Source organism: Ictalurus furcatus, chromosome 23 (genome assembly GCF_023375685.1).
Source record: "Ictalurus furcatus strain D&B chromosome 23, Billie_1.0, whole genome shotgun sequence".
NCBI lineage: Eukaryota > Metazoa > Chordata > Actinopteri > Siluriformes > Ictaluridae > Ictalurus > Ictalurus furcatus.
Genome location: NC_071277.1, coordinates 16,925,339 through 16,951,773, shown reverse-complemented (window position 1 = coordinate 16,951,773; position 26,435 = coordinate 16,925,339). Strand labels below are relative to the sequence as shown.

Here is a 26,435-nt window from a genome sequence, read left to right as displayed (position 1 = left end):
GTTACAAATAAAACAAGCCACGTTCTCTCTAGGTGTCTTTTTTAAGGTTTTGCTCTGATGGTCTAATGGCATTCATGTTCGTCATTACAGGGAGCAAAACGCAGAAAATAAAACAGGAAAGCTATCCCAGGGTACTAGGCTCAAATTGGCAATTTCTCGCTCACAAATTACTTCCACCTCCTCCATGCTTGCTCATTCACTTGCTCATTTCTGAGCACCCATCACTGCTCTCATCTTCCACATCTCTCTATCTGACAGGCTTTTATTCCCAGAAGGATGCTGGATTTCGGGCTTGCTGTGCTTCATGACAAATCCCCATTTGCCAGGTTGAGCTTCGGATTGGCCGGAAGGCAGAAACCTAAAACGAGACAGCAAGACGCCAGTGTTCTGTATGGATTTAATATTATTTTTTTAAATTCCGAATTTCTATTCTCCAAGAAAAACAACATTCAGTTTTCTGGCTAGGAGGGACGTGTTCTTGAATTCTTGAAAAAAGGCCTTACCTGAGATTTCCTGGAATGAAAGCAATTTCAGTTGGTTCAGAAACAAATATGATCAAGAGGTGACAGTACTATATGCTTTCTTTGGGGTCTTTCCTTGGTATGCAAAAGTTATCTCTCAGGAGGATATGTTTTTTTTTTTAATCTACTGTAAACTGTGAGACTGTAACCTCGAATCTGCCTGTCTCTCAAAAGGTCAAATGATGTATCTGAAAAGTCTCCCAAACCTCCAAAAGGTCAAAGGAAGCATTTTGAAGCCCTCTGCCTATAGCATTTAATGAGAGTCCTTCTAGTAATTTCTGTTCACATGGTGACCATCCTGGCAACACTCCCAGGAAGTTATTTTCATTTGAACAAGACTAGGCTATCTACTTGAATAGGGACTGACCCATAAACCAGAAACAGATAGACATGATGACCTTTCAAACACGGATTTGAAATGGCTCTTAAAGTTTCACAAAAAATGCTGTAAATGATGTGTGGTCTTTATCTCAAATAAAGCTTTTTTTTTTTTTTTTTTTTTTTTTTTTTAAATGTACCGTATTTGTTCTGGCTTTTGTTCATACAAGCATCCCTAACTCAGCAAAGCACTTTATGTCTTAGAATTAATAGGCCAGGTCTTTTCTGGTCATGTCTTAACCAACAAGGAGATTTTACTAAAGGGTGGGATTTATGTAATAGCGCTGCAATATTAAGCATTGCATTATTAATATTTACACACTTTTCTGTCTCTTCTTGCCATCTCCCTGGTTTAATCCAGACTGAATCTAAAAGCTCAAACTCTGGTCCTCCAAGCTGTATGCAAAACAGATTAACTTTGACAAGGCAGCAGAATCGCATGGCGTTTCTAACTTATTGGCAATTTGTGTTCATGGAAATGGACTCATTCTTGGCTGATGTAATGGCTGTTTGAGTGAAGAAACCTAGTTGAAAAAGCACTTTGAAACCATCTGAATGAGTAATACATTTAGCTTTTTCACTTTTTGTTCAAAGAATCAAGTGAGTTGTATAGTGTATCGTGTGTTTTTTTTGTAGACTCCAAGAACAGCACTATATACATCCATGAAAGAGGTTAAATCCTTCTGGCCTTGGTCCTGGTCCTGCATTGTGTCTGTGGTGTGGTGTGGCTGTTTTTTGGGGGGGGTTTTTTTGGAGATGTTCCCATTTACTTGCTGACCCGTTGGCCAAGACAAACACTGGGTAATCAGTCAGTTACCCAGAGAAGATTCAGTACATCCCTGTTTATGAATCATTCCCAGACTTGCTCACAAACACCAACAAACCAAATCACTGGAATGGAGTGTTGTACCTACGTGCGATGGTTTTGAAGTCTCTAGAATGGCTCTCTCCTTTCATACTGGTCTTCTCACTCATTTTTCTGAAGCCTGGAAACCACAGGACAGTATTACATGATGGTATTTGAAGGATGTTGGTGTTTGATAAAGAGAATATTGGTGTTTGCTGGTTAATGTTGGGAAATTCTGGAGTATGCTGATGGTCATGGAGTACATTGTGTGTGGAAAGATGGCGTACGTTTGCAAAAGTTGGAAAAAGTTGAATGCTGATGTTTAATAGCATTTGATGGAGTGTTTTGGTGCTTCTAAATGAAATCTTGCTGTTTATTGGGCAACATTGGAGTATGTTTGGAGAATGGTGGTGTGTTTTGAAGATAATGGATGTTTGATGGTGAATGTCGGGGTTTGATGGTCAATTTTGTTGTCTCGTGGTATATGAAGGAGGATGTCTGTGTTTGTTAGTTTATTGTTGGACGAAGGTTGATAGATAATGTCAGGTCAGTATCGGCTTAATTGAAATTGAGTTCGGCCATTAGTGCCTTATAAAAACCCGAGGCAACAATTCACACAAGCCCTGCATCAATCTCCTGCTTGGCGTCCTCACATAATAAGTGAATCTCTCACGTTCCGCAATTTGTCGGATTGTATCTCAGACACTATCATGGTTCTTAATAGCTTATCTGCCTGTGAAGGGATAATAAATGAAAATTGTGACCGTCTTTCAATCCCCTGTTAAGAGCACAGCCTAATGTCCTGCCTTATTCACCCAATGAGATTCCATGCTGCTGTTTGGATAGTAAAAAAAACACCCCAAAATGTTGCTCTCACCCCGGCGCTAGCCATTTTAACAGCCTCTGGGGTTTCCTTCAGCCATATGAATTTTTCATGCGCTTTTTAAAGCAGAGCTGTGTGTCCGACACTCATGGGGACTCTCAGTGTGAGGGATGTGGAGCTACTAATGATCAGCTTGAGAGTCTCCTAGACTAAGATCAGCCTAGTGGAGGTGGAGAAGACATGCATTCTCTTGCTCTCTTTTTGTCTCTCACGTACTACCTCTTTTTCTACCACTCAATCTGTCTTCCAGTTTCTCACCCAGTATGTATTTCCTTTTCCTGTATCTCTGCCATACACCTGTCTTTCTCTTACTTGTTTTCACATTTTAAGGCTAAGCAGGCATTATTATTCAAATAGAGCAACAACCATTGTTTTGGTTTATTAGCAGCCCCGTAGATAAGAGGCACAAGAAGGGGTTTCATTTGCTTTTGCTAGAAACACCACCTGATTGATGGTGGAGGTGGGGTTTTTCATCAGCGGTTTCAGTGGTTTAATGGAACTCCAAACTCTGGGTAACTTTGTAGCTGCTTGGGGCAAAGGCAGATCAGAAGTTAATGTTCTTTACTACAGCTCAGCATGATCCATAGTTTGGATTCTGCCTGAATACTGTCTTGCATGGCTGCTTTGATAAAAATCCTCCTCCAAACTGGCAAATGTAATGGCACTAATAGGGTTTTTATGTTTAATCGAGTTATTGAACATCAGAAATACACTGAAGTCGAGGAAAAAAAGAACAAACAATGGGATGTGTATTACATAAGATGGGTGAGTAAGGTTTGTGCATGGTTTATCCACTTTCTTAGCAAAGCTCACCAAGAGAAATGTGTATTTGCTTAAGCGAAATGAGGCCTTAAGTCCAACCCCTGTTCAATCTGCTTACCAAAGCTTACCATCTACCTAACATTATGGCACAAGCGAGGCCACTACCTTCTGTAGAGGATCTGGTTCATTTCACTAAAAAAAATAAATAAAGAACCACTTACTTTCACAGAAAGAACCTGTTTGACCAATCCCAGACATTTTCCCATAACCTGTCAGATCCAGTGATCTTTTTTTAAGCTCTGAAACACTCATTGAAGAAAATGTTGTACAGACATGTTGAGATCCAATCAGATTCTGAAGGTTGTGGCCAGACAAGTGTACAAAAGATATTTAATGCTCTGTATCCTGTGGGTAGAATGTCTGAGACTAAGAATACAGTGCAACTTCAGTCAAGTCAAGTCAAGTAGGTTTTTATTGTCATTCCTCTATATAGCTTCTATACATTGGAATGAAATGACGTTCCTTCAGGACCATGGTGCAACACGGAACAGTACACGAGACTATAAAGTGCAATACACAACCGTGTGAGATGAGTACAAAACAATAAATACACAGAACAAAACACTAAATACACAGGACAATAGATACACAGAACATGGACTAGTGCATGTGCAGTGGGATGAGTCTTACTGGGATAGGTGTTCGGCTAGCCCAGATGAGCGTTGGGAGGCAGCAGGGTGTTGAGTAATCCGACTGCCTCAGGGAAGAAACTGTTACGGAGTCTGCTGGTCGTGGCACGGATGCTATGGTACCTTCTGCCAGATGGCAGGAGGGTGAAGAGTCTATGAGAGGGTTTGAGGGATTTGTCCGCAATACTGGTGGCTTTGAGGATGCAGCAGTTGTTGGAAGAGATGTCGATGGTGGGTAGAGAGACCTTGCTGAGCTTTTCCTCTGTCGAAGGCTGTGTAGTTCCCGTACTACACGGTGAAACAGCTGGTCAGGACACGCTCTATCATCCCTCGGTGAGGATGGGAGGGGGGAGTTTGACTCTCTTCAGCCTCCGCAGGAAGTGAAGGTGCTGCTCGGTCTTCTTGACTAGGTAGGTGGTGTTGAGAGTCCAGGAGATGTCTTCAGTCATGTGCACACCAAGAAACGTGGAGATTTTGGCTGTCTCCACAGTTGTTCCATTGATATGCAGTGATGTACCTGTACCGATGTGAGATTTGAAATGATAACTCAATTCCTTAGAAAAAACTGCATTTGGGCTAAGAAATCTTGGAACAGCCAATCTGATGGTTCTGGGGTTTCCCATGGCGCTGGACAGATGGACAGTACTAAAAAATACCTGTTTAACAAATGATCATTATGTTAGCCAGTGTTGTGTTGGCATTAGAATGGATTCGGATGATAATATATTTCCCAATTTGATTTATGCAATTATTTAGTTATTTCATGAAACTGTTTCAATACAATTGTATTACTGAACCAAACAATGGGCCTTATTACCCAAACGTTGAGTAAAGATATGTGTAAATGTTTGTTTAAGCCAAGCCGAACAAAAAATTTACGCCACATTCTAAGATTTCTGAAGACTTATTTTCTTCGTAATCGTATGTGTATGTTAAAATGAAAATTACATCATCCTTAAATTACCGGCCGTGTGCACGCCACAGCTGATTTGTGTTTGGTGAAGCCCACAAAACTTTGTAGAGTGGAAAGCGCAAACTGGCTACTAAATAGAAAAATAATAATAAAAAAATAAATAAAAAAGGAAGAAGAATTTCTCTGAGGCAGAATTGAAGTACTTTTGACTCACATCTATGAGAATAAAAAAATATTATTTAGCAGCATATCCAGCAGAGTCTCAGGACCTATAAAGGCCAAAATATGGAGTGCAGTTGCCGAGGTGAATTCACTGTCATCCATCCAGCGCAATATAAGTGAGGTCAAAAGAAAGTGCTTTGACACAAAAACTGTGTTCGTTTTAGAATTGACCAGATACCGTAGCGAACAGAACCGACTTACAAGCCAGCTTTCATCCTCTGAAATAAAAAATCACACCAATCTCTAAATATCTGTTGCCTCCTAAGGGCATCATGCGCAAACTCTTTCAGTAATATCACTTCTGCCATTTGCACCATCTCATCCTGTGGCTTCCGTCTGCACAGATCCATCCATCCTCCTTTTAGACATCGGCATTTCCATCCATCCATCCATTTTCTATACCACTTATCCTACGGGTTGTGGGGAACCTGGGGGCCTATCCCAGGGTGCATATGGCACAAGGCGGGGTACACCCTGGACGGGGTGCCAATTCATTACAGGGCAGAATCGCGTACACATTCACACACTACAGACACTTTGGACATGCCAATCAGCCTACCATGCGTGTCTTTGGACTGGGGGAGGAAACCGGAGGAAACTCCCGCAGCACAGAGAGAACACGCGAACACACACAGGGAAGCGGCGGAAATCGAACCCCTACCCTGGAGGTGTGAGGCGAACGTGCTGACCACTAAGCCACCGTGCGCCTGTATTGGCATTTCATCTTAATTAATCAACTAGGTTTAGTTGTCCTAAAATGGATTTGACGTGATGATGGGTCTAAAAAAGATTCACCTTGTGTGTGTATTTGAAACAAATTGAAGTGCTTTGAACTTGACAGCGTAACCCGTATATAAAAAAATCCAGTAACTCATCGCAAATGAGAAGATTCAAAGCCGATCAGTCGAGGTTTAGCACCAGTTAGTCAATTTACACACAGGAATAAGATACGAACATTTTTCCCGGATTTACAGGATTTTTCACGAATACCTTTTTTCCGTGTAAACGCTCCTACAAATGATTTATGCATGAATCTGTTCGTCTCCAGCTTGATAAATGAGCTCCATCGTCTTCTGTGTCATGCGAATGTGTCATGATTTTATCATGCAGTTGAGGACTATAAGCTTTCTAAATTTGTTAACATAATCATTGTATTGTATCTTCAGTGTCCAAAGTGTCCGTAGTGTATGAATGGGTGTGTGAATGTGTGTGTGATTGTGCCCTGCGATGGATTGGCACCCTGTCCAGGGTGTACCCCGCCTCGTGCCTGATGCCCCCTGGGATAAGCTCTAGGTTTCCCCGTGACCCTGAAAAGCATAAGCGGTATAGAAGATGAATGGATGGATGGATGGATGTATCTTCAGTGCCAAAATTTCAGTACGATTCCTACCTTTTCACGAGTAAACCTAGTCATCTCTGTTTAAAGGTACTAAAGACACAAGAGTTAGAGTTCATTTACACAAGAAGAGTTCTAGGAATATAATCGCCAATGTAAAATACATTGAAATCAAAGACGCATGCCTTCTGCCAGAGATTCACTGGTATGTTCTTTCATTCTATTTTAATACGTATGTGTATTGAAACGCCTTTGTGTGGGTTTACTATTCTCTGTTCTGTGTAGTCAAGAAACATTCCTCAGACGCAAATAACACACTACTCTACAACCTAAATACAACACACACATGAGCCCAGTAGCAAACGAAAGACAAGGTCAGTCTGATTTCTGCTCAAGCCTCAGTCCTGCATGCTGTGTAAAGCCACAAGCTCATGATTAAGGCACATGCCAAAACATAATTACTGAGTCATCGGGAAAGGATGCTGGCATACGGAGAGAGAGACCGAGATTAAAATACAGTATGGATGTGTGTGAGGGTATGAACAGACCTTGAACTGGTATTTGATTTAGACGTTTGTTTTTATAGTATGTATCCATAGCGACTTACAGAAGTGCTTTATAGTGTCTAAGAAAACGTATCTCTTGGGGATACGAATCGATAACTAACGTTTAACTAACATTATTTACTTTCATAGTTACAGTAGCAAAGTGACTAATGATATGATATGATATGATATAAACATTGGTTATGGAGGTTTTTATGATTCAATAAGCATCCAAAAATTTATTCATTTAGTAAAACTGGTAGGGTTTTTGTTATACCTCAGTGATGTGCAGTTATTGAAGCTGATTGGTCCAAAGGTGTTGATTCATTTTCTATAACAGTAGCTTTGACGGTAGTGCAGCTACAAGACAAATCACAAGTGTATACTGATCAGCCATAACACTCAAACCACTGACAGGTGAAGTGAATAACAAGGAATCTGTCAAGGCGTGGGGTATATTTATTAGGTCGCAAGTGAGCAGTCAGTTGTCAAAGTTGATGTGTTGGAAGCAGGAAAAATGGGCAAGCATAAGGATATGAGCAGCTTTGACAAGGGCCAAATTGTGATGGCTGGATGACTGGGTATGGGGATCTCCAACATGGCAGGTGTTGTGGGGTGTTCCCGAAATGCAGTGGTTAGTACCTACCAAAAGTGGTCCAAGGAAGGACAACCGGTGAACCGGAGACAGGATCATGGCCGTCCAAGGCTCATTGATGCTCATGGGGAGCAAAGGCTAGTCCGATCCCAGAGAAGAGCTACTGTAGCACACATTACTGAAAATGTTAATGCTGGCTATGATAGCAAGGTGACAGAACACACAGTTGCCGTGTATGGGCTTGCGTGCTGTTGCATGCTGACCCCAGTCCACCTCTGAAAGTGCCTAGAATTTTTCCATTGATTCATCAGACCAGGTCACCTTCTGCCATTACTCCATGGACCAGTTCTGATGAATCACTGCAAAAAATAGTTTGGGAACATGACAGAGTTCAAGGTGTTGCCTTGACCTCGAAATTCCCCAAATCTCAATCCAATTAAGCATCTGTGTGATGTGCTGGACAAACAACTCTGATCCAAGTCTAATCCATAGAGGCCCCACCTCGCAACTTAAAGGACTTAAAGGATCTGCTGCAAACATCTTGATGCCATATACCGCGCCACACCTTCAGAGGTCTTCTGGAGTCTGTGCCTCGACAGGTCAGAGCTGTTTTGGCGACACAAGGCAGACCTACACAATATTAGGCGGGTGGTTTTAATGTTATGGCTAATCTGTGTATTTTGACACACTCGTTCTAATATGTCTTCTTTTCTATAGTGACAGCTCATTTATGGGGACTTGCGTGCCAGACGCTCTACATAATCTAAGCCTAATAATAAACTGCTATAGGGAAGTTTTCTTTAAGGAGACATTTATGGAAGGAGTCTCCAGTGTCAGTAGGTTTTTTGACATCGTGTCTTTAGGACAGAGGAGTTTGCAGGTTTCTTGGTAACATGACAACATGTCTTATTAACTTATCAAATCATTTGTCCTTCACACATACCGCAGTAATACGTGTAACTATAAAGGGTTCAAAAAAAGTATGACGTTCATTAACGTTCAGGATGTGCTGTTATTGTAAGATAATCAACTTTACTTCACGTCTGGCTGCATCACACCATCCAGTCAGGGATTATTTCCTTATAACAGCACACCCCCAAGCGTTTTAGTCCTTACTTAATCCTGAATTTTGTGGTTTCTAAATGTTAACTAATACAGCAAATAATGTTAATTAATGTCACCTTAATTTCCCTTAAACTAACCACGGAAAGTGTGTTAATTAAGACTATATACACTGTCTTAATTGTATTTCATTTACTGTGTTCATTATTTGTAAAAAAACAAAAACAAAAAAACAAACAAACCAAAAAACTATTTCACATTTAAACTAACGAGAACATACAAAAGTGCTTCAAAAGCGTTGTTACCAATTTACAAAGAACTCTTAGAATTCTAAGCGCAGTAAGAACGCCGCTGTTGTGTTCGCTTCGTGTGCATGAAGTCACTTCAGTCCTCTGAGGATGCGGAGGATCGTAGGTAATAAATCACGTCTCCCCCGTGTGGTGCATGGCCACGTTAATGAGCTGCTGTATCATCACATGCACACGTAGGCACCTCTGGCACAAGACATTAGCATCAGATCACACACACACACACACACACACACACACACACACACACACACACACACACACACACACACATCATGCATGTATACACAAACTTTAGCAAGCGCAAATACATCCACGGAAACAAAAACACGACAGCAGCTACATATCTACACCACAATACATTATAAAAAGTACTTTTTTACAGTACTGTACTGTATTTACATTGATACCGTAGCGCTGTTGAACTCTCAATTCTGATTGGTCGTAAGGTGTAGGGATGGGGTGATATCTTATCGTTCGCAATATACCGGTAGAAATTCTTCCCGCGATACTAACGATAAAGCCTCGTTATTATAGGTCACGTGCAGAGCGAGAACGAGTACGGCGGAACGTGGACGTGAAGCCGAGTAGGAGTTTATCGCCAAACGAGGAGCTACCCTATTTTTTTTATAATTTTGCATGTCTTAAGCAAAAACTCAATTTAGATTTATTTATATTTAGAAAACAAGATATAATATCTTGCGTCATTTTACTTACCTAGTAAATGACAACAACAGTGGTAAATGGTATAGTATTAATAGCGTCACTGATATCGTTATCGTGATAAATACCGGAAAATATCACGATATAGTTTGAAGTCCATATCGCTCATCCCTAGTAAGGTGTTGGTTGATCGTTTATAACAGTACACAGTAGAACGGTCACAGGTTTATATTCATGCGCTTATTCTTCACTCCATCGTTGATTATTTTCCTATAACAGCGCTCCACCCAGTGGAGTTTTATTTCTCACTTGAGACCCTGAGCGTCACGCCGAGTGCATGGGAGAGTGCAGACAAAGTATTTAGTCAGTCACTCCATGCCATCTCAGTGTCACGCTCAAAAGAACTGAAAGAGGGTTTGTTTTCTGTGTGCGACTCGTGGGCTGGGTTTTGCAGTGTAGAGTCCACAAAGACAGTACATAACAGAAAAGTCTTGTTTGGACAGCTTCCTGAAAAACTCTAATTGGTTGTATCTAGAGCTGAAAACAGTCCAGCGTTAGCTATGAAAACAATTCAGGAATTCCATGTCTAAAAATGAGCTGTTTCGTGGACGTTCCACAACATTAAATGTAAATATGAACGGGTAAAAGTGCCAGCATTCAGTCTGAGCGCTTGGGAATTCCAGTACATGCGACATGGCCAAAAAAAGGTTTTAGAAAAGCTACAAAACTATTGATTGACACATGGTGATACAAGTTTCTTCGTTCTGTATTGTCTAGTCCTGATCCATCTTTCTACCCTGACGAGATCTGCAGTTCTTGTGGGAATTACACCTGCATTTATCACTTATTTCACGCCCCGTCTGCCTAGATAAGGGCCCGTCTTTGAGTTATCTCTACGCTTTCTTCCATTTTGTTTTTCCTAAATGGGTTTTGGGGGCACTCGGCCAATGGTAAAGTGGGAAATAACGGCCACCAAAGATTCCTGATATCAGAAAATAACAGACAGATCGGAGCGAGAAAAAAAAAAAAAAAACAGGATGCAGGAGTTATCTTGTTTCTGCCAAGTCAATTTGCAAGGATGGAAAAAAAAAAAAAAATAGCCTTTGTGCTCATTCACAGCTGAGTGATGATGAAAATAGCATATCAATAGGCTAAATGATTGTTGTTATGGTTACTTCCCAGTGGTTGTTATCTCGCCGTGTTCTTGCTGCGTTTAATTAAAACATGTCCACACACGGTAGCCTTTAAACCGCGAATCCGCATCATTCAATTTGAAAGATTAGCAGTGTACGGTGAAGCGTCATTTTTAATCGTTGTCAAGGTTACGTCCTTAGATTGGATCTATTGATTTAAAAGTGTGATTAGATTTTTGACCGAGAACAATGGAAATCAAAGCAATGAGGGGTTTTTTTTTCTGGAACTGGAAAAATTGGATGTAATTTACTCAATAAATGAAGCTTATATTCAATTATACTCTTGTATTATTTTTGGCAAGTACAATATACCGTAACATGCTACTATTACCCTGAGGTATTCACTTTTTTTGCTCTCCGAAAAGCATTTTCTTTCCCGTAGGTGTGTACGCTGTTAATTTGTTGCCAGACAATGTTTGCACAAATGTCATTTTCCGAACAGCGTGTCACGGGTTGCGAGACATTCCTGCAGGCTGGTTCATTTCCAGCCGAGGAACTGAAGATTGATTTGTGTAAATGTACACGGATGGCGAGTGGCATCTCGTTTCGGAAAAACTCGAAAAGACTCCTCGTTTCATATAATTGGCTTTTCCTGAGTACTCTATCTCAACTAGATAGAGTATTAATGAGAAAAACAGCTTTTAAAGATGGGCCAGTCTCCTGAGAGTGATGATGACAGCGACACAGCTGCAGGAGTCTCCTTCATTCCTCTCACACACACACACACACACACACACACACACACACACACGTACCCTTCAGCGCAATACCCGCTTATTAGCAGCCCCATCATTTTGCTCTTTTTATCGCTTCCTCCTTCCTGATCTTCTTCTATCCCTCTTCTATCTTTTGCCCCTTTCCCAGCACAGCTGCTTGCAATCAGAGCTGGCTCAGACCACGATCCCAGTTCCCAGTCAGTGTTCAGACTGAACAAGCTGTTCTGTGTTATGTGTTATGTGTCCATTATGGTCCAAGACGTCAAGAATGTTTCTGAGATGTTACATATTTTAACGGCAGACCACAGGGGACTGAAGATCTTCTCACCGTGATCACATGACCATTGCTAGGGTAAAGCAATGGGTTATCACGCACTCCCAAAATCATCCCTACCAACTCAAAACATCCAACAGGAAATGGAAGAAATCCCTCAACTATCCAGCCATCCATCCATTTTCTGTACCGCTTATCCTACACAGGGTCAGCCTGGAGCCTATCCCAGAGAACTCTAGGCACAAGATGGGGGACACCCTGGACGGGGTGCCAACCCATCGCAGGGCACAATCACACACATTCACACACTCTGGACAATTTGGAAAGTGCCAGTTCACCTACAACGCATGTCTTTGGACTGGGGAGGAATCTGGAGTACCCGGAGGAAACCCCTGAAGCACGGGGAGAACATGCAAACTCCACACACGCAAGCAGAGACGGGATTCGAACCCCAAACCCCGGAGCTGCGACGCAAACGTGCTGACCACTAAACCATCATGCCCCCCATCCTTCAGCTAATAAAATAAACAATAAAACAGCTAACAGTAAATTAGCAAAGAAATTAAATATGTAACTGCACCTTCAATATTAAGAATTTTTTTTTTCTGGTTGCTTAGTTGGGAATTTTCTTAAAGACAGTAAGGCATAAAAATGCCAAATTTGGTAGAAAGGTCCAGTGCTATGCCCTCCCACCAACCCCCCACCCAACTACCTAGCAAATCAAAAATCCATATGGGTCCATCCATGTAGAGGTGTGAAGTGGAAAATGCCACATCTTATGCTCCTCCTCCCCCCCGCCCCCCTCCCTCGGAGTAGACCTCCTGCTGGGATAAAAATCCTGAGCTCAGAAAGGCTGTGCTGTATCACAAATCCCCTCTCTCAGTGTGTGGTACAGTTCTGAGCGTTACGAGAGCTCCTTATGTCATTTTGTTTCGCGTTCATGTCATCTGCTTTTGTTGACTTTGCCAAGGGCTTTTGTTTCTGTTCTAGTCCTGTGCTGTTGCTGGTGCTTTTCACAATTGTATTCATCTGTTCTCTGTCAAGTTCTTGATTTGTTTGTTATTTATTCCCTCCTGAGTCTCATTGTGAAGTCTTATCATGCGTTTATGTATCATAATGTTCCGAGCCTTGAATCTTTTTTGATTTATTTTATTTTTATATTTCCAAGCTTACACCTGTCATTGTGTTGTCATTTGTGATGATGGTTTATCCCCCGTTCGATGCTGTCTGCCTGTGTTTTGAACCATGCTGTTGATTTGGACAATGATTCTCAGATTGGCCCAAATGAATACTACTCCGAGTTCACGCTCTTGCATCCTGCCTCCAATCGCACCTTACACGTGGAGGCTATTCAAGCTCTTCTAAGGAGCAGGAATAGGAAAATTTAATACACGTCTATTTATTTATTTGTTTGTTTGCATGTACTGTATGTATATATGCATGTATGTAAAAAAAATAGTTCTTTTTCCAATGTCCAGGTAGCATCTTGGGTAAAGACATGGCTGTGAGAAGGTTTTCAGTGGCTGATTCCTAAAAAAAACATAAAGTCCGTAAGAAATGATTCATCAGTGCGTCAGACTCAAGAGTGTTCTCTTATTAAGAGTAAAAAGAAACACTAGCACGCCCACAGTGGTTCAGTAATGGCCTTCATTTGCTTGTCATTTTGCTGTGAAACCATTTACACCCCTATGTTTTGTTTTTTTTTTCAATAGAGTTGTACTGTGTGTGTTTGTGCGTGTGTATATGCACTTTGAAACGTTTACCTTATCGAGGGCAGTTCTGGTCCTGGTTGTGTACTATACAATAAATCCCCCATTTGTTTGATTTTTGACCAGGACAGACGGATGCTGTTCTTCCAGTGCTGAACTTCCTGTTCAGTTTAGATGCTTTAAAATGTTTGTAAGCTGAAGGATAATGCATGGTGGTATGGTGGTTAGGCTGGACTCGACTAGGAATGTTGGACTGGAGTAGCATGGACTTATCTTTGCTTCCTTGACAGCAGATACTTTTTAAGTAACTGTATGTAGTTCATGTCTATACGTAAGACGTCAGTTTGAACTGGTTATGTTTTGTCTCATTTTGACACTTTAGCACTTCTTGACTAACACTATGTAGAGATCCATTTTGAATTCAGTGTGTCGAAAGTAAAGTCATTTCATTGTTTATTCATCTTTAAACATTAATACTTTCAGTTGTTGGGAGTTATTGGACCCTTCATTTTCTGACCTGCATATTGTCTTGAGTCACACAACAAAAACCTTGTATTTATACTAACCTGCATTACTACATACTACTGCATACTACTAGCTAGCTAGCTAGATAGATAGATATGTAGGAAGGTAGATAGATAGCTAGATAGATAGATAGATAGATATGTAGGTAGGTAGGTAGATAGATAGGTAGGTAGGTAGGTAGGTAGGTAGATGGATGGATGGATGGATAGATAGATAGATATGTAGGTAGATAGATAGATAGATAGATAGATAGATATGTAGGTAGGTAGGTAGATAGATAGATAGATAAGTAGGTAGGTAGGTAGATAGATAGGTAGGTAGATAGATAGATAGGTACGTAGATGGATGGATGGATGATAGATAGATAGATAGATAGATAGATATGTAGGTAGGTAGATAGATAGATAGATATGTAGGTAGGTAGATAGATAGATAGATAGGTAGGTAGGTAGGTAGATAGATAGGTAGGTAGATAGATAGATAGGTAGGTAGGTAGATGGATGGGTGGATGGATGGATAGATAGATAGATAGATAGATAGATAGATATGTAGGTAGGTAGGTAGATAGATAGATAGATAGATAGATAGATAGATAGATAGATAGATAGACTCTATCTATGTACAATTTCAAACAAAACTGTTCCATTTTTAAAGACATCATGCTGTGAGTGCGGATAGCCAATCAAGTTGCAGCCTTTAAGATTCTGAAGCTTATGTCCAGTTAAGTGTACAAAAAGGTTTAAAAGTTGAACAGTAGTTTCTGCAGTTCCTGTAGTGCCATATAGTTCTGTATAGCTCCATATTGTCCTACATTGTCCTTATGCTCTGTCATACCACAGTGATGCTGAATTCTCAAAAGTGATTGGTCAGAAGGTGTTGATTCATTTTCTATAAGAGCAGGTTTACATTAATGCACTTGTTCTAATATATGGAAGGCAATGCATACTGTTTATATAACATCTATGTAAGGAGTCTCCAGTGTCAGTGCTTTGTAACAGTCAGTTATTTTTCCACTCTAAAGTCTTGAAAGTCTTGAAAACAGAGGACTTTGTGCGCTGTGGTTACGGCGACAGTGCAAGGTGTGTTTTTGTTGTTGTTGTTGTTGTTTGTTTTTTGTTTGTTTGTTAACTTAAAGAGAGAGGGGGAAAAAAGAAAGACTGGTGTTGTGCATTAAATGTAGCTGAAAAGAGATGAAAAGTATGACATAACGTTCTTGAATAAATTGAAAACTTTAATTGTTGACAAATTGCTTTGGGGAATAACATGCTATTGTTATTGGAGAATATTCAACGCATCCCACCACCCTGTCGTTGATTCTTTTTCCTATAACAGAACATCCCATTGTGCTTTATTCCCTACATATAGGAGATCATTATTGTATGGTGCTATTTATTATAGGCGAGTATGTCGTAAAGTATTAATATCGTTAACATGTGGGATATAAAATTACTGAAACAGACAAACAATACTGTACACTATTCGGTTGCTATATGAGGGTAAATATATTGCTGGCATCATCTGTGCTCATCTTATCAATTAAGAATTAAGACCATATTTATGGCTTTTGTATCTCTTCCAGATGCCTGCAGCATCTTCACGGTTATCAGATGGAGTTCTGCTCGGCAGAGATAAAGAGGACATGAATATCAAACAGAAACACCATTTTAGGCGTATTTTTTCTCTTTAAATCCGTTTTATGTTTCTCCACACACCTGAGGGAAGAACCTTGGCTGACTTTCTAGAAAGGCATGTTTCGGAGTGAATTCAAACAAAACCTGAAACCTCTGTAATGCAACGCGCTATCTTCTTTTTTCCACGCTGAGATTAAGCCTATCACCTCTTTACCATGACAAAGAAGTCAGCCAGCGCCAAGGTTTTCAGTCTCCCATGCTGATCGTTCTTGCTTAACTCGAGTTAACTAGAGTTACTAATCTTAAATAGAGTTACTACACTCTAGCGTCTAACCCTTTCTTTTTACTGCCACGGTTGGCAATGATCGAATATGAGTAACATGAACAAGTGTTCAACCGTGTGACCCGTCATCCCACCTCGCTCTCTGAAGGCTTGTTTTAGAACAATAAGCCTCAAGCATCCAGTTCATGTACAGGAGAGGAACTGTGGGAGGATTAAGTTGTAGAAAGATGAATCATGAAGGAAAGGAAAGGACTGGACATAGTTTCCTTTGAATTGAAGTCATTTCCAGGAATCTTTAATCTCCAGGCCACAGAAGAGCACAAGACTTTCTCCGACGCATGCTACTTTCCATCGAGCCATGCTGTAAATCACGCTTTTGGTCTGAAGCCAGATCAGCACTCAACCAGTTTGCTCATCATTGGCTGACAAAATGAACATTTATAAACCGGTGCTTTCTTTATGTAATGTCACCGATGCTGTAAATCACACTTTTGGGCCGTGCAGTTCATTGGATAAGAATGGTCAGTGCTATCTCAGAAATGAAAGAGTTTTTACATTGTAGAGCTTTTAATACGATCATTAACAACATACAGAAGTGCAACCTGGTTACAAAAAAGCCTTTACGTCCAAATTTAATACAGAACAATGGGATAACACTGACAGAAACATTTGCCTTGATGCCGTGTATATGGATAATTTTACTTTTATTTAGAAAAAAAAAAGTTTGTAATGTTTTTAAAGCCAGTTTTTAAAGTTTGACAAGAACTGCAGAAACCGATTGCTTGATTTAGGATTGGTAGCGAAGCTAAAATGAAAGAAAGGCATTGTTTATAAGATCCTCCATTCAGTGTGATGCTTGAAAGATGCTTGAAAATGGGATCCATGTAAGGAAATGTAGTAAAAAAAAAAGTTTCTGACAATCTTTTGACATTTTAACAATAAAACGCCCCATAGACATATATATTTAAGACATTTACTCCTGCTTTCTTTCTACAACCATTTTGACATCAGCATGACAGAGTTGTAAATACTTTTATCAGTTTATTTTTTTTTTAATTTACTTGTTCTGACCCACTGTGAAGCAAAAATTCCGATTTTATATATAACACACCATACTTGCACTTATTGTCTTTTCTATTAGTTCTTATTCTCCTGAAGTTATTTTTTATCTTTATTCATGGACTTGTGTTTGAACTCCTTGTCGTCAAGACATTAAGGTTCGGAGTCTATTGAATCTCTTATACAAATCTTCCATTCATGCGTTCCCTTTTCCTGAAAGGTAATTTCGCTTTACAATAACAAGAAAGAGCTCCTGAACGGCACAACATTCAGGAGAACGTGAGTATGAATCCCGATGAAGACACGGCCTTCTAAAACTGGCAATTGGTAATTTTACTTCCTTATTGCTAAGTGAAAAGAGAAGGAACAGTGAAGTATAAGAAAGTATAGATTGCTGTGTACTGTAGACTATCTGTAGATAGTGCCATGGCGAGTGGATCATCGAGTGGGTTTTAGGGATTACGTTAGACAAAAGACGGCCAAATCCTAATAAATCCAGCATGCCTACTGTATGTCTCAGAGAGAACTCTGTTGTTCAGGGTGGTAGTCGGGTTATTAAGTCTTAATTTCATAAGACGGACCTCCTCTTCCTTTGTGGGTGAATTTTAGGATTATAGCATTAGAGTATAATAAATTGAGATGAATCGACAAATGGCTGCATGGTTCTGAAATATTTTTTGTAGGAAATTATTTGCGTGTGTGCATGTGTGTGTGTGCCATCACTGTGTTCGTGAGTAGCTGTATTTGCTTGATTAATCATAAGCAGTGTAGCTGCTGTTGCAGAATTATGTATAATGATATCAGTGTTTGGCTGCTAGCATTGCCAGAACATTCTGGGAAAATGATTAAATCCTTTCATTTTGTGAATAAGTCTCTCCATCTATTCAGTGCTAATTTGTCTGGTATGATCTTTTGTTATGTGCTTGTGGGATCACTACCAAGCTCTTTTATAGTTTTATAAGACCAATTTTTAAAATGAGAACACTACGAATCCAGATGTTGGCGTGTCATACCTTTGTTTGCGCGTGGTGAAGTTTCTAGACTGTTCACCTCAATACACGCTTGTTTCTTCTGGCTTGGTAGTTAATATTACTATTGGGGACACATCGTGATATTGCCACTGGACTGATGAGATTAACCTAACATTGCCGTTTGGTGGATGATGTTGGTGTTTGTTGGAGAATCTTTTTGTTTTAGAACATTAATGTGTTTTTTTTTTTTTTTTTTACCGAATGCTGTGGTTTTGGACGGTGAACGTTGGTAGCTAATTGGTTTAGTGTTGATGTTTTGGAGAATTATGAGAGTTTCTTTGGAAAATGTTAGAATTGGTTGAAGAATATTGGTGTTTGATGGATGGTTTTTGGCGGTTGGAGAATCTTCGTGCTTGTGAACATTGGAGAAATTTGCTATGTGTTGGGTTGTGTTAGCATTTGGAGGAGAAAGCTAGACAATTTGTGATTAATATCTCATCTTTTAATGACGTTTCATGTTTTCTAAGGAGTCAGTTGGTCTTTGTTAGTGTTTTATAGTGAGTAATGGTGTTTAGTAGAGAATCTTGTGATTTTCCTCAGAAAATATTGGTGTGTTGGTGTTGTGTTTGTGTTGTGAATGTCGGTGTTTGATGGCGAATGTTAGAAGTTAATTGGGTTATTGTTAATGGTTTGGAAAATGTTGATGAATGTTGCCATCTGATGGTGAATTTTGGTGTTTGATGGTGAATGGTAGTAGATAATTGGGTTATTGTTAATGGTTTGGAGAATTCTGAGACTTTTTTAAAATATTGATGAATGTTGCCATCTGATGGTGAATATTGGTGTTTGATGGACAGTTCTGGTGTTTGTTGGAGAATCTTTGTGAACGTTGTAGAAATCTGTTGTGTTGGATTATGTTAGTGTTTACCGGAGAATGTTGGTGGTATTGAATTTGCATTTGATGGATAATGAGGTTGTTGTTTTTCTGACTCAAGCATCTGTTTGAGTCTTTGGTCTTTTTAGGGTGTTATAGGGAATAATGATGTTTAGTAGAGAATGTTGGTGTTTTTATCAGAAAATATTGGTATTTACTGGAGAATGCTGGCGTTTCATCGTGAATGTTGGTAGTTAACTGGGTTAGTGTTGATGTTTTACAGAATTATAATACTTTGAATTTGTTGAATTCCATTGCCATCTGTTGGTGAATATTGGTGTTTGATGGAATATGTTGGTGCTTGTTGGAGTATCTTTGTGTTTGAGAATGTTGAAGAAAATTGTATGTTGAATTATGTTTGTGTTTGATGGCCATTGTATTTTTCTTACTGACGGTTGATGTTTTCTGAGTCTGTTGGTCTTCCTTTAGGGTTTTGGAATGAATGAGGGTATTTAGTAGAGAATGTTGATATTTTTAAGGTGAATGTTGGTGGTTAATTGGGATAATGGTGTGTAGGAATTTTTCTTTGGAATATGTTACAATTTGATGAATGTTGCCATCATGGAGAATGTTGAGGTTTGGTGGGAGAGTTGGTGTTTGATGGGGGTAAGTTGGTGTTTGATGCAGTTTTGTTAGTTGTTGGAGAATGGTATTCTTTGACCATGTTGGAGAAAGTTGCTCTGCTATGGTGAGTATTAATGCTTGATGAAGTATGCTGGAAGACAATGTTAGTTTGTGTTCAATGACTAATATTGGAATATTATGTGATTTTTTTCTAGAAGTGTTGTTCTTTTCTTAATGTTTTATAGTGAAGGATGGTACAGAATTAAGTATAAAGTACAGATTAAGTAGATTAAGTAAAGAATGTTTTAAATTCTTTTTTTTTTAAGGGGAATGTTGTTAATTGATGGTGAATGGTAGTAGTTTATATGAAGACCACTTTCCTCAAGAATTTGGGTGTCATGTGTTAGTCTATGATGGTCAGTGGTTATGGTTATGGTTGTGTTTAATGAACTTTTGCTTTGCTAGCTGTTCCACTGCACGATTATTATGCAAGTGTTTTGTCATACAGTAAAAGCTGCACACCTTTAATTGCTTAACATGTTCTTGTATGAACCTATTAAAGAGTTCTTGACTAGCTTTAGTTACACTTGTTATGTTCATGGATTCTAACTTCAGAGTGGATTCTAACTCCATGGATTTTAACCATCGTTGCTTTGTTTTTCTTGTAGATGATGAAATTTGCCTGGGACAACTACAGACGTTACGCATGGGGTCAAAATGAGCTCAGGCCACTCACCAAAAACGGCCACATCGGCAACATGTTCGGTGAGTAACACTTAGCAGAATGCTTTATTTTTTCAACCATTTTCTCAAAATTGAGTTATTTGCCATTTTCCACCACTAACTAGCTCTACCAGCTGCTGAGGGTGAAGTCTGGCATGTGTTTCCTCCTAAACATGTGAAGCAGCCCGTCACATCTTCTCAAACTGCTTTTCCTACTTGTACTTTCCTATAAACTTGCATTCTATGGCAAACGCCTTACCATTTTTTTGGGGTGAATTTTGGTTATTCACAGACTAAATTAGATAGCTTTTTCCAAGTCATTCACACAAGAGCTGTGAGTCACAAACGGAGAGCATCGAAGGCAGCTACTTCACTTTTCTACGGATTAGCGTCACTCTTTCAAGAAAAATGGTTTGTTCCATCTGACAGTTTTCCTCACTGCTATTTACTGAACTCACTTACCCGAATGACACAGAGTGACATTTAACCGATACTGGAACATACTAATATGTTCCTTCTCCATTTGTGACAGTCCTGCTTATTTGGGATTACTTGATAGCTGAGCATCCAATTTATACCCTGTAGAGATTCCACTATGGAGGCTTGCCATGCCGTGATCTGGGTCATTGTGAAATCACTAGTAGCAGTGGGTCAAGGAAACTAGACTTTGGTTGGATTGTGAAGAGGCGTTTCTATTCATTCGAGGCGTTTCATTAGCTCTACTGAGTGATGGGCATGGGAACTGTAACAAACAAGTCTGAAGCAGGAAAAGTAGGAGCACAGGGAAACAAGGTGGACAAGGAAACTAGAATTTGCAAGGAATGCATACCAATTAAGTGTTATATACAGCATATAGGAGCTAAGGAAAACAGGATGTATGGAAAACCAGGAAGTAAAAAACAGAAGGCAAGCAGAAAAAAAAGGGGCATTTGTCTAAAATTGCTAAACACTTAACATTTCTCTAAGATTTAGATTACAGATTTTATACTTATCATATAGCATCATGTATATGTTCTGTTTCAAAGGGAACTCAATGTTGCGTGAGCTTCACACTGTGGGAAGCACCCTTGGGCATGACTGATATCTGAAGGCTGTGTATAATCACAACTATTTATAGGCCTGCCGTGGTCAGGTGACGTGTCTTCCCAAAGCGGGAAGTTCCCGCAACGTCTCGTTCCCTTCTCAGGGAATTCAGGAAAACCACATGTCTTAAACCACAACACATTCATTATTCCATGTGATATGCCTTAGAGTGTAGCTTGGAAACTATTAAACAATTACAAAAGATCATTGGATGTCCATTTAAAGTAATTCATGTATTGTAATTGATTGATGACGCAGAGCTCATAAAGACGTTATTCTTTTATTTTTGTTATATCATAATAACTATGGTGAAACCAAAGTAGCCATAATAACCAATTACCAGGGTGAAAAAATATGGTTCAAACCATAGTTTAACCATGGTTACTATGGTTTAACCATAATTCCATGAAAAAAAAGGATAACATCATCTATAAGAGCTCTGTATTGATTGTAATTCATCCTGAGTGTGGAAATTAGTGTATACAGTCTGAGACGGTCAAGCAGGATGCTGTACAATTATAGTAGCTACAACTGTACCGCAGGTCACATACATGCTTTCTCACAATCATAACAGAATTAGCCTTATTCTCAGAAAGCTATGCTAACCTTTAGAGTTAATATTCAGTTGTTGAACATAATAGAACTTAATAGAAAAAAAATTAGAAAAGCACTTGATTTTTTTTTTGTTTTTGGGGGGTTTTTTTCCCCTAGTATAAACGACCCTACCCAAAATGATTTTTCATGCATGTAGTGATTGCATTTAAGACTTTTGAGACATTTCCTTATGGGACCCAAATTGAATTGTATGGTCAACTGAATCCTTTAATATTTTTTCAAAACTCAAAAAAAGGAAAAAAAATACAACGTGTGACACAATTACCCATGGGAAACGATCCATATCTCCATCCAAAGCTTTGCTCGGGATGCATTGGCTCCCGCTTTTAGTTCCTGGACTGGTGAATCCGCTGACTAAATGAATTTATGGTTGTGCTCTAGCTGCCTATGTCTATATACCTCCCTTTTGGTCTCAGAGTACCGAAAAACATCTGGCCAGAGGAGCTAAAGTGTGTGTGTGTGTGTGTGTGTGTGTGTGTGTGTGTGTGTGTGTGTTTGTTGGCAGAATCATGAAGGGCTCTGGAGGAAGCCAGGTATGAAATTGGACACCGAGTTCTTTAATTTAATCCCGTGAGTAAACATAGATGTTGGGAGATCAGAGGCGGCTAAGCCTGCTCGTTAAAAGCATGTCATTACGGTCAAAGTCAGTAGAAGAGTCAGAAAGAGAGAGAGACACACACAAATGTAGCATCCATCCCTCTTGCTTTTCCTCACTGTAGCATTTTTGGCATGAGTATGTTAAGACGCAATACTCCCAAAGCATTTACATCAGCTGGCATCATATTTCAGTGCATTAATCAAATGAAAGAATGTTTTTTTTTTATAATAATATACAAAAAAAAAACAGATGACGCATTAAAGGAAAAACAGTGATAAGATACGTTAGTGGAGCCTAACACGTAATCGTAAAACATAAAACGTGTTTTAGGCCACGACGAGCTGTGAGAACAGTCGTGAATTGAGATCGGTGGTTTTAGAATAAATAATACATGTATACAATTTAATCCCAATGCGACCAACGACAGCCAATGACAACGTTGTTTATTACAATGTCCGTGTGAGCTACGACGCTTATCTATAAGCCACCAAACTCACAGGACGGCTACAGATACGGTAATGGCCATGACGTTGACTAACGTTTCTGTTTACGTTTCACCATCACCACCACCGTAATTTGTAGCTTTCCCATGAGTTTTGCTTAATCCTATGCCAGCTTCCTCTTTAGATGATCATCGTACAGTAGGTCGGCAACTTAAATGCCTCTTACCACTGCGGGGACCGCCACCACTGGGGCACGCACAAATTTAGACACGAATCTTGTTCGCAAAATCACCAGCAGGTGGCGCAAAGGGATGCACCGCTTGTAAAGATTTTTATTAAACCACAATTAGAACTGGACGTCAGTACGACGTGTATCAGCGTGAGGGCGCATTTGTTTGGATTTGTGTTCTGGGATTTTACCAGCTCGGAGAGCGGAAGAGCAAAACATTCAAAACGCTTAGAATGTCATAAATGATGTTAAAATTCTGATTAAAAAAAAGAGAGCTGAATAATCAGGTTTTAAATTCATGTGGCGTTTATGTAAACAATTGATATTTCCTGTATTAAAGAATCCCGTTACTGCTTCCGTCACACAGGAGAATAAAATCGTTTTTTAAAAAAAATGCTAGCATTTTGATGAAAATTTCAGAGTGTGATTGTTGCTATGACGCTTGACTAAAAGCAATTGGAGGACAGCATAGGATGATGCGAAATTGACCGGACAGCTACAAATACGATAGTGGCAATGATGAAAACATAAACAAAACATGCTGATGGATTGATAAACATCCTTATTACTTATTTAGCTCAGCCCATTTTCTGCATGAACGCGTATTACACTGATTGATGACGTAAACATAATCTGACATGGAGAGAACATATAGGAATAATGCAGTAATCATCTTGAAAGACTGCTGAAAACGAAATGAACAAAGAAATGGATAATGTATGTTTATGGTGAAGGCGGTAGCAATATAAACCCATCTGTATTTCACATGTACATGAACTGCAAAGCAAGAATCCACCTGCTTTTAGATCCCACGTTTCCATTTTACACTGGACTGATGATTGACTCCACTAGCTGTGTGATTAAATCCATCACAGAGTGAGCAAATGAAAGCGCGGAGTTTGATGTGTGAAGGATCTGAAGTTCTGTTAGCGTCTGCACAGAGGAATGAGAGAGGAGCGTTTCTCCTCTGCTGACTGCGAGCGCCTTTCTGTCATGAGCCGATTGATTGCGAGAGAGTAAAGCAAATGCTTCTTTTGTTGTCAAGGAGAGTGAAAAGCCATGATATGCCATTCTGAACGTGTGTTGAAGGGGTGGGGATTTGAGGGCGGGGGTGTGGGGGGTGCAATCTGGACGTCTGGAATGTAATCCAGTAACAGGAGTGTGTGTGTGTGTATGTGTGTGTGTGTGGATGTGTTTGTGAATACAATTAGAAGCAAAGTCAACATTGGTCATGATTTCTGATTAACCAGGATGATTTGAATTTTTGTGCGTCTCACGGGACATTCACCTAAATATGTTCTTCATGGAGCGGAGATAAAATGGTCCTGGTGTAATGGGTTGGAAGGTAGCGGTGTCATCATCTACAGTTTTACCATAACGCTTACAATTTACAAAATGTTGCTTGTCGTTGGACTCTTGTGTGCATCTGTAACTGCTGTCGCTTGTGGGCGTGACTGATGAGCAACCGTAGTAGCCAAAATGTATAGCCTATACAATTTATCCCATCCATCCATTTTGCGTACTCATATTTGTGAGTGGGGAACTGAAGAAATGTCAGTCCACAAGCCAAACATTTGGATACAATCGATCACATCTATTCAAATGCTATTGTCATGCTTTTTTTTTTTTTTTTTTTTGGTCGACTTTATCAAGGTGAACTTTGATTTGTGAATTCAGAAGCCTTGGTCTTATCAGCCAATAGAAAACAAGCAGGCGGGACTGTGGTCTCTGTCATGGGCTTATTATTAAGTAGCATGCACACTGAGCTATTTCCTCATGCTGTTCTTAAAAAAAATGAAATAAGCCACTTTGTTCACTGACATACTTTTTTTTCTGTCTCCCTGCTAGGATTTTCTTGTTAGCATTGCTGCCACCTCTGAGTAAACAGTTAGCATTAGTTGGCTAGATAGGGTCATTTCGAGAGGACTTCGGCAGAGCCGGTATACATTAGAGCATTCGAATATGTGATGTAGTGGTATATACTGTAGGCTTGGTTGTAGTAGGTATAAGTACTCCTACAACTGTCATACAACAGATCCTGACACACTCTCCCTTCTTTCTCTCTCTCCATCCTCGCTACAACCACACAGATGCTACCTCGACTCAGGCATCAGTGTGTCAGCCAAGCCTGTGGTCCATTACAGCTCACTGTAACTAGAGCAGACTGCGAGTGTCGAATACACACACACACACACACACACACACACACACATTGACAGCTGTAGAGATATACAGAGAATCCGGAACATATCCAGCTCTAAGCTACGAGCCGGTAGACTGAGAGACATAGATAACATTGTGTTTTATCTCCACTTTATAATAAAACCACTTTAACACATAAAGGAAAGAAAAAGAAAATCACTCCATCCTCATTGTAGGATCGACGACTGTCCGTGCTACTCGGTGAGCGCTGGTTTCATGATAGGTTTCAGGTTATAATAACACTGACCCTGGTGTTCACTGTGCTTCTGTAGAATCCTGAATGTATTATATCGACCCGGTTATTTCAGAGAAATCCTTCAGTAAGGACGGTGTCTGATGAAAGAAGAAAAAGCTCTTTGATAGAGGATAAGAAAAAAAATGAAATCTAAGAACTATCTCCGCTAAATCCACCAAATCCAAACATACACACTGTTACCATGTGAAAAAAATCAGCGACCCTGGGATTACACATAGTACTGTAATAAAACGATTATACACACACACACACACACACACACACACACACACACACACACATATATATATATATATATATATATATATATATATATATATATATATATATACTATTTATATAGCACACACATCCATACATTAAAAATGAATTATGAATTTAAAATTGATAAAGAAAGAAACAAAATTCAAACAAACAAACAAACAAAACTGGGCAAATAATAATAATAATAATTAAATCTATAATAGCAGTGGCAGAAAGAAAAAAAAATTATTACATTATACAAAATAAAATATATATATATAATCAAAACAGTGTGTACGAATAAATTACAATTACAATCCTTAAAACAACGTAAAAGTATCAATGAGAAAATATATAAAATCCTATAAAACAAATGTTAAAGTAAATTCCCAATAAAACTAAAGCAAATAATTAAAACCTATTTAGATGACCATTAAAAAAAAAAATGTTTTTAGTGATA

General features: G+C 39.4%; 1 protein-coding gene across 1 annotated transcript in view; it reads left to right on the top strand.

Annotated features, from left to right (window-relative positions):
• Nucleotides 1–26,435, top strand: part of LOC128599559 (mannosyl-oligosaccharide 1,2-alpha-mannosidase IA) — a 226,890-nt gene that overhangs the window by 91,772 nt on the left and 108,683 nt on the right. The window contains exon 2 of the mRNA XM_053611274.1: nucleotides 20,252–20,348. Within this exon, the coding sequence (XP_053467249.1) occupies nucleotides 20,252–20,348 (97 nt within the window). The remainder of the gene's footprint in view (nucleotides 1–20,251; nucleotides 20,349–26,435) is intronic.